Source organism: Monopterus albus, unplaced genomic scaffold (assembly GCF_001952655.1).
Source record: "Monopterus albus unplaced genomic scaffold, M_albus_1.0 scaffold105.1, whole genome shotgun sequence".
Lineage (NCBI taxonomy): Eukaryota > Metazoa > Chordata > Actinopteri > Synbranchiformes > Synbranchidae > Monopterus > Monopterus albus.
The window spans coordinates 2,489,940-2,498,331 of NW_018127985.1; the positions used below are offsets into that span (position 1 = coordinate 2,489,940).

The window sequence follows — 8,392 nt, forward strand, 5'->3', positions numbered from 1 at the left end:
CTTCATTTGGTGACCTGTCCAGCGATGCCGCCATCGCCGGGAACCCGAAGGTGGCCGCCCACGGCAAGGTTGTGATGGGTGGGCTGGATAAAGCCGTGAAGCACATTGATGACATCGTCGGCGCCTTCAAGAGCCTGAGTACGATGCACTCTGAGAAGCTCCATGTGGACCCTGCCAACTTCCATGTATGTTGCCCCCTGTGACGCTCCCTGCACCCTTCATGAGCGCTCAGTCTACACTGATCGGTGTTCCTAATGTAATCGTTATAATGTTCTTCTTCCTTTAGAACTTCGCCAACGTCATCTCTGTGGTTGTGGGTTCCAAGTGTGGCTCCGCATACACCCCTGAGGTCCAGGCGGCCTTTGAGAAGTTCCTGGAAGTGGTCGTCCATGCCCTGAGCAAACAGTACCACTGAGAGTCCCTACAGTCGTGCAGCAGTCATACAAGTGCTTTTGAAATGACTGTTGTATCTGTGTCGACATATCAAATAAAACTAAACTGAGCCTAAAAGCCTTTCTCTGTGTGTGATTTAAACAAAATGTGTTTATTATCTTTAACTGTTACTTTCAAACATCTTACATATAAACAAATATGCAGGGCGGTTTAGCATTTATACACAGTGCCAGTCAGATTCTTAGTCTCTCAGTTTAGTTTGATAATCCAGATGACAGCACATTCAACCATCATTATTTGATATGAACGTATCCTATGTATGTTTGTCAGCCTTGGATGAAAAGCTAAAGTATCTTATAACTTAGTAAGCCCTGTTAATAAAACCCTTAAACATAGGTGCATCAAACATCATTTATCTTTATCATTTTGTGTTACTTCAGACTTTGACTTCACACATTTTAAAGGCAAATATTGTTTTTTTTTTTTACTCAATTACATTTATTTTATAATTTAGTAACTTTTCAAAACCAGATTAGTACAAAACCTACAGTAGAACCGTAATGCTTTATTAATCTCCAGTGGAAAATTCTCTTCCTACCCAGCACCCAGCAGTAATTCACATAAGATTAGAAGATACAGATAAAACTATCCCCACCCCACCCCACTACCAGCTGCAACATTAAATGTGATGTACACAATAATGCATCAGTAATCCAATAATATGGTGTACATTAATGTTAAATGTGCAATTTTAGCAAAAAATAACAGTATTTCAAGTATGTTGTGATACAAATACTTTTGTAATTTTACTTAAGTAACCTTCTGAATGCAGGACATTGACTTTAAAGAGTCTTTTTACACTATGGTGCTGCTATTTATGGGTAAGGGATCTGAGTTCTTCCACCACTGCTAAGTTGGGGTCCATATTATTATGACCAGTGGTGGAAAGTAACTAAGTAGATTTACTCAAGTACTGTTTTTAAGTACAGTTATGAGCTATCTGTACTTCACTATTTTCAATTTCTGTTACTTAATATTTTGACTTCACACATTTTAGAGGCAAATATTGTACTTTTTACTCCATTACATTTATTTTATAATTTAGTTATTTTTCAAAATCATAGTATAATCATAAGACTCCATTGATCTCTCGTAGAAAATTCATAAGATACCAAATTATAGACATATAAGCTTTAGCAGAAACTCTATACCTCCACTTTTACCGAGGGCAACATAAATGTGATGTACGCAACAATGCAATAGTAATTATAATCCAATAATATGATAAACATTAATGTTAAAAGTGCCATTCTGCATAATTAGGACTTTACCGTTTAGTACTTTAAGTATGTTTTGATGCTTTTCAAAATGTTACTTATACGTAACACTGTGGTATTTCTACGTTTACTGAAGTAAAGCATCTCGGTACTTCTACCACTGATTATGACCTTTTTATTCGAGGTTAGAAAAACGTTTGTAGTTATTCTGGTGTTGATGTTGGTATGAATGGGCGCGGTTGTTTCAAATTAGTGATAAGAGGGCAAAACCTTATGTGTGCAAGCGATTAAAAATTATTTTAAACAATTTATTTGACCGTTTGTAGCCTATAGCATGTAGCATTCATTGTAGCTTGAAAGTAACAACTGTCTTTTTTTTAGTTCTAAACGAATAAAGCGCGCCGAGTCATCTGAGGATAAGAAGTTAACTATCACGGATCGAAAATGCTGCGTGAAGACAACTTTCTTCATAGGCCCCCAAAGTGGACCTAATGATAATTTATTTGGGTGGGGTGAGCCTGAATGCTCCGATAATGAAAGCTTAGCATAATCTAATTTAACAGCTTTTTGGAAGTAACTTGTAGTTACAGCAGGGCCACGGAAATGACATTGGCTAAAATTTTGAAAACCATTTTAAATGTCAGGCCTTTTCTGGGCTTTGCTGGTGTTTTACATTAGCCTCAGTGTGTGAGTAACACTGGTGCTGTCGGCTTTAAGTCCATCATCACTGTCATCATTATCCTTTAATGTGGTAGGTCCTCATGTCTAACCCCCTGCTGTGTCATTGAACGGTCAGACAGAACAGCTGAATGCTTCTCAGTTTGGTGACCAAATCAGCTGTATAGGCCACTGATTACACTGAAGTTATGGTTAGGTGGACAGACAAAGAGCGCAGCACGATCAGGGCTCTTTGGGAACAAATAAATATCGATGAGATTGGACCAGAAGCCTTGAGAAGGTAGGATGTGTTCGAGATCAGAGCGCTATCGTCTTTTCACGTTTAGTTTATCAGATGGTACAACTGTGGATTTTGTTGCCAGTGGCAGGTTGTTTTGTCTTTATTCTTCTCTTTCTACAATATTTTTCGTTTGAAAATTCCTAAATATCTTGGTTACTGAGACACTGGTTGGATTAAAGCGATACAGTAGCTTAATGCCTAAATATTTAGTGGCTCTGTTTGTCAGCTGTTAAGTTCCTTTGACCAGAGAGGTCATTTCAGCACCAGGCCTTGTCCACAGTAGGCTCACATGGCATGAACAGTCTAAGTTAAAAAAAAAAAAAAGAAAAAAGGTTTGTTACTCTTTGTCTGCTTTATGGGTCGATTTCGTTCAGGCTATTGCAAATGTACTATCCAAAAATAGCCATGCCTTTCTCATCAGCAGAGTTTTGATCGTGTATCCTTGGACCGAGCGGTATTTCGGTACATTTGGTGATATCTTCACCGTCACTGCTATTTTGCAAAACAGCAAGGTAGCAGCTCATGGTAAGGTGGTGCTAAAGGCAGTGGGCCAAGCAGTGGAGAACATGGACAACATTAAAGACACATACGCTACTTTGAGCCGGTTGCATTATGAAAAACTCCACGTGGATCCGGATAACTTCAGAGTATGCGAAATAAATTCAAAGCCATATTTCAGCAATACCACCACATTCAGCCTACAGTGATGATATGTCTGTTTTGTCCACAGTTGTTGGCCGACTGCATCACCATAGCGGTGGCCTGTAAACTCAGGAGTGCGCTGGACCCTCAGGCCCAAGCTGTCTGGCAGAAGTTTCTGTCTGCTGTGGTCGATGCTATGAGCAGTCAGTACTACTAAAGAGAAAAATATACAATTTGCTAGTTAAACCATGTGTGTCTTTCTCCTTGTTCTGCATGTCATGCAACACATCACCGAAGCATTTAAATATATCTTAATAAACAGAGCAATTGCTTCAATCACATGCTATTCATATGTAGTGCAGTGGTGAGAAATGTTTTTGCACAGCTTGATATTGGTATATTTCAGGATTAAACTAGAGTTTAGGGCACTTGAAATGGTCTTCTCTTTATTTTTATAGGCCTACCCCTCTTAGAAGATTGTCACAAATAAACCTTACAAGCTTCAATCGTTTTTAAAAACTCCCCATTCATGTAAATAAATGCTACAAATAAACAAAATGCTTGACTTTTTTTTTTTTTGCTAAAAGGAAAAAGAGATAACTAGAGTGCATCATCTTTTATGAAGTGTACAGTCTGTCTAACACACCGACTGATGTAACTGTCATTCTGTTTAAGCAATGCATCTTTTTCCACTTAGCATCAAGGAAGACTAGTAACTGTTACAGTAAAAGGTAGGATACTAAAGACTGGTTGAAAATTTTCCCTGTGAAACGGATAAAGGGGTGAGGAAAACAGTCCCAAAGGAAACGGATCAGTCTCAGGAGGCGCCCTCTGGTGGTACGGCCAGGTATTGGAGCACTTCGGGCAGCAACCCGTGGCTCTGAAAGTTCACTTACTGAGCCAAAATCCAAATCACTGCGGGGGTTTGGCTGGGTTAGTGCCAGGTGTGGAGTCATATTAGAATCAGAATCAGCTTTATTGGCCAGGTGTGTTGGACACAGGAGGAGTCTGACTTCGATACAGTGGCTCTCAGTGTGTTTGTACAATGTTCTTCTGTAAGGCAATGAATAAATAGATAAGACCGAGAACAAGAAAACAACAGGAATGTGTAAACAAGAAAAGGGAATGAGCATTAGGAAAATAAAAAATAAAGTTCTTATGAAATGCATATGTATATACACACAGTTTAGATGGCGTTTTCAGATTGTTATATACGCACATGGTACACGAGTGGGAGGACAGGGGCAAATTCAGAAAAGGTTTATTGAGATGAAGCAGTGCAAAGCGAGGTGTTGGTATTGCCATTACGCACCACTGTCCACTGTGTTTACCTTCATTAAATCACACGTCTGTAAATGACTCAAGGCGGCTGGATACACAGTAACCACACACCAGGCTGCAGGAAGTCAGTATGAAATTCTACTCTTAGACAGTAAAGATTAGTGCAATTAAACGAGATAGATGAAAGAACCACACCGAGCTGTGCCACAGTTTTTATCAGCAAAGCCACTGCTCTGTAAAATTATCTTGCTCCTTCTGAGAGGATCCACCCTGTGAAGCCTTCACTCGTTCAGATAAACCGATTAGAAAAACACGTGGCCCTACTGGCAGCGATCTCAGTGACGTCATATTCTTGGTATCAGCTGATAACCAAATCATTGAATATGAATTAAATACAGAGCCTAGATTTTAAATCACTATATAAGCTTGACAGATATGACTTTTCACGCGCCCACGTGGTTTTGATGTCTTTTTATACTTTTTAATGTTCTGAAGCAAAACAAAGCATCCCAAACAAGTCAAACAGCTACGCAGAGTAAAAGAGTTTGATCTATTTAAGAAAATCGTATAGTTGAAAGTTATTCACAGAAATGTGTCATTTCAGGGTCGTATTAACTCCAGAGCCTGTGCCAAAAGCTCACGGCGTTGGCTCAAGCCTGAAACCAAACAATCCTTTCAAACTCTTAACAGCTGCAGCTCTTCTCTCGGCCCGTTTCAATGTTTTGGTTCCTCGGCTTCCCTATCTAAATGTGCGTTCCCCCTTAATCAGAACCTAACCCTATCCAGTCCTAACCACCGAAGGGGATGCTACAGGAAACACAAAAGGGAAAACAAGATAGGACAGGTGTCTGTCAAAGTGTTACATAGGGTAACAAGCTCACACGCAGCCACGTATGCATACATATAGGCCTACACATATGCAAGCTGCAACATATCATTTGGAATCTGTCCAAAGGCTGCACAGCCTACACTGTAACAAATTGCTGTTAAAAACGGCCAAATTCCAACAGTAACATACTGTTTTCCATTAAAACGGTACTATACTGTTGACAACAATGACTTCTGGGAAATATTTATGGGCAGCCCACCCTTTCCCATAAAATACCGCAATATACTGTAAATAGCGTTGCATTCTAGGAGTGATGTTAGAATCAACGGCAGAAAGGTGGCGCAAATGCGGAAAGTTACTGTATTTCTCAAGTTGCACGCAGAGCAGACTTCGAGCCAGTTTTCATTTGGAGGATTTCCGATTTGATTCCTACATTTTTGAAGCCTATCCCAGGGTAAGGTGAATTACATTCGCTCTGTCTGCTGATGTTTTCTTACTAACATCATATTAGCTAGCTACCACATAAACTGCAGATCGGTAACATTAGCTAACAGCTAAGCTAGCTTGACGCACACACTATGCTGTGGCCAGCAAGTAACTCGCAGGACATTTACTTTTTCTTTATTGTTTGGTAGGTACGCCTGATTAATGTTACTGAATATTTAAAATACGTTAGTCTTATGGTTTCTTTGGTCAGCTAGAAGTATTATTGTGCTTCTATTTTGGGGATTTTGGAATTTCTCTTCTCTCTTTTCTGTGAATTTGTACGTTAACACAGTTCTGGTCTGCTTTAAGTAGACCTGTCTATGAGAGGGAAATTGTCCAGTGGTTTACTTTGGCTTAGTTGTAAATAGAAAAGAAAAAAAGTTATAATGTCCTTGCAAGTGTGTGTATGTGTGTGTGCGCGCAGCCTAGAATATAATAGTTACATTGCTCTTCTGTCAAAGCCTTTTTGTCAGCATTGCTAATGAGTTGTTATAAGACACACTGAACTAAAACGTTGGTGTTTTTGAGTTTGCAGCTTTTTGTTAGTGGAGGATTTGCCATCAAAATGTTCCCATGCCAGTTCTGTGCTAGTGAATGTACCAATGTATGTGCATATGTTAGGCACACAGATTCATATGGATGTACCAGATTCAAGGCGATAGTTAAGGCCTTCTGGGCTAAAATGTCCGGCCAGGCAGATGCCATTGGCGCTGATGCTCTGTCCAGGTAAATATGACCAGAGTAATCTCCTTCTAAAATACATGCTACTTTATAATATTGCCCATATATGTTCTACGTCCTGCTCACTTACCCACGTTTTATGACCTAGGATGCTGGTGGTGTACCCGCAGACCAAGACTTACTTCTCCCACTGGAAGGACCTGAGCCCCGGCTCTGCCCAGGTGAAGAAGCACGGGAAAACCATCATGACGGGAATCGCTACCGCTGTGGCCAAAATCGACGACCTGACTGCAGGTCTCCTGTCCCTCAGCGAGCTGCATGCCTTCACCCTCAGAGTGGACCCTGCCAACTTCAAGGTGCAGAGCAAAAGCCTGACATTTGTGTGAATTTCATGACTTTAGTCTCTGTTTGTCATTTTTGAGTCTCTCATAAGCTTCCCTATAGTATTGATCATGTCACATAAAGCCATGGATAACTTTACCTTCCTCATCAAAGAAGCTTAAACACACTCACGAGAGCATGGAAGTCTCACAGCAGTGTCACATCAGCCAGATGTTCATGCACGTAGCACTTAAAGGGCGCGCCAGCACAGGAGGACATATTTATATCCAGTAGCGATATTCATGCAGCTGCAGGGAAGAAAAAAGAGAAACAGGAAGCTGAACATCAGCGACTCACAGAGGCCTGCATATTGGACTGGGCGCAAATAATTGTACTTCCATCTTCTATCCATCTTCTACACCGCTCAGCCCCGTTGTATTTACTCATCTTTATTCAGTCATTTATTTGATTGATTGATATTTTAAGCAAAGTTTGGTAAAGGGCTGGCGATTAAATGTCATCCCCTTTTCACAGATTCTCTCTCACAACCTCCTTGTGGCTGTCGCCATCCTTTTCCCGGACGACTTCACCCCTGAGGTCCACGTGGCTGCGGACAAGTTCCTGGCTGCCGTGGCTCGTGCACTGTCTCAGAAATACCGGTAAACGGCAACGAGGCACAAGAGCAGAAGACGCATCGCAGCATGGGCTTGGATACTCTGTCAGTCGGATTATATGAATAAAAAAATCTAATGCAGTCAAACTGTCATGGTTGAATGTGTGAAATTAAAAGGGTTCAAGTCGGGTCAACAATCAAAGCGTGGAATTAATGGCATGGGCTCAATTCAGGGAGATTTCAGTACATGCTGTTGACATAATTAAATAGCAACAGGTTTTTCTTTCAATATTTAGTTACTTATGAAGCAGAGTTACATATCTGTTTTTATGTATTTACTTTTTATTAATACTTTACTAATAATTATAATCAATTCCCAGGATTAATTTAATACAGAAGGAATCACACACATAAAACTGAATAACAAGAGCAGTTTAATGATTATATCTTTATTACAACAAATAGCCTATATTATATATTTTGTAGGCCTACTGCTCAGGGATATTTGAATACTTTAGTCAAAATGGCAAAATTAGCCTATTAGCATTATGTATTTAAGTATCCAAAGTAAAAGTAGATTACACATATGCACAATGGCCACTATGATGTCCCATATGTCCCCCATTTGATGTCAATATGATCATTATTTAATTTTACTGCTGCACACAACTTGCAATGTTTTGCATTTACAATTAAGCTTGTGCATACAATTTTTGTAATTTGCTTAATATTTTAGCCTATCATCTGCTACATTACATGTTATAATGCACTAAATGTTAAATAACATAATTACATTGCATCACACTGTAGCTAATGAGCATTAATGCACTTCTAGCTGAATGCTATTTTAACATGATATCTGAACTTTGAAAATAAGTCTTCAACAGAGAGCATTACGTACATAACCCTAT

The 8,392-nt window shown here is 39.7% G+C and overlaps 3 protein-coding genes across 6 annotated transcripts; all 3 read left to right on the forward strand.

Moving 5' to 3' along the window:
- Positions 1-5: 5 nt before the first annotated feature.
- LOC109965870 (hemoglobin subunit beta-like) lies at positions 6-510 on the forward strand (the record flags this gene model as incomplete). The annotated part of the gene is made up of 2 exons (XM_020610232.1): positions 6-185; positions 287-510. Coding segments are annotated over 2 exons (309 nt in total), but the record flags the coding sequence as incomplete, so codon positions are not given.
- A 1,221-nt stretch (positions 511-1,731) lies between these two features.
- On the forward strand, positions 1,732-3,863 carry LOC109965975 (hemoglobin cathodic subunit beta-like). Of its 4 annotated transcripts, none has more exons than XM_020610473.1 (3): positions 1,732-2,628; positions 3,032-3,275; positions 3,359-3,863. In XM_020610473.1, the coding sequence occupies exons 1-3, from the start codon at positions 2,537-2,539 to the stop codon at positions 3,485-3,487; spliced, it is 465 nt and encodes a 154-aa protein (XP_020466129.1). In that variant the 5' UTR covers positions 1,732-2,536; the 3' UTR covers positions 3,488-3,863. The 4 variants fall into 4 exon arrangements, with proteins under 4 accessions (XP_020466129.1, XP_020466130.1, XP_020466131.1 ...); XM_020610474.1 differs by having other exon boundaries at positions 3,050-3,275; XM_020610475.1 differs by having other exon boundaries at positions 3,053-3,275.
- Positions 3,864-5,672: 1,809 nt separating this feature from the next.
- LOC109965976 (hemoglobin embryonic subunit alpha-like) lies at positions 5,673-7,622 on the forward strand. The gene is made up of 3 exons (XM_020610478.1): positions 5,673-5,834; positions 6,696-6,903; positions 7,403-7,622. Exons 2-3 carry the CDS (start codon positions 6,697-6,699, stop codon positions 7,529-7,531), a joined length of 336 nt encoding a protein of 111 aa, XP_020466134.1. The 5' UTR covers positions 5,673-5,834; position 6,696; the 3' UTR covers positions 7,532-7,622.
- The last annotated feature ends 770 nt before the right edge of the window (positions 7,623-8,392 follow it).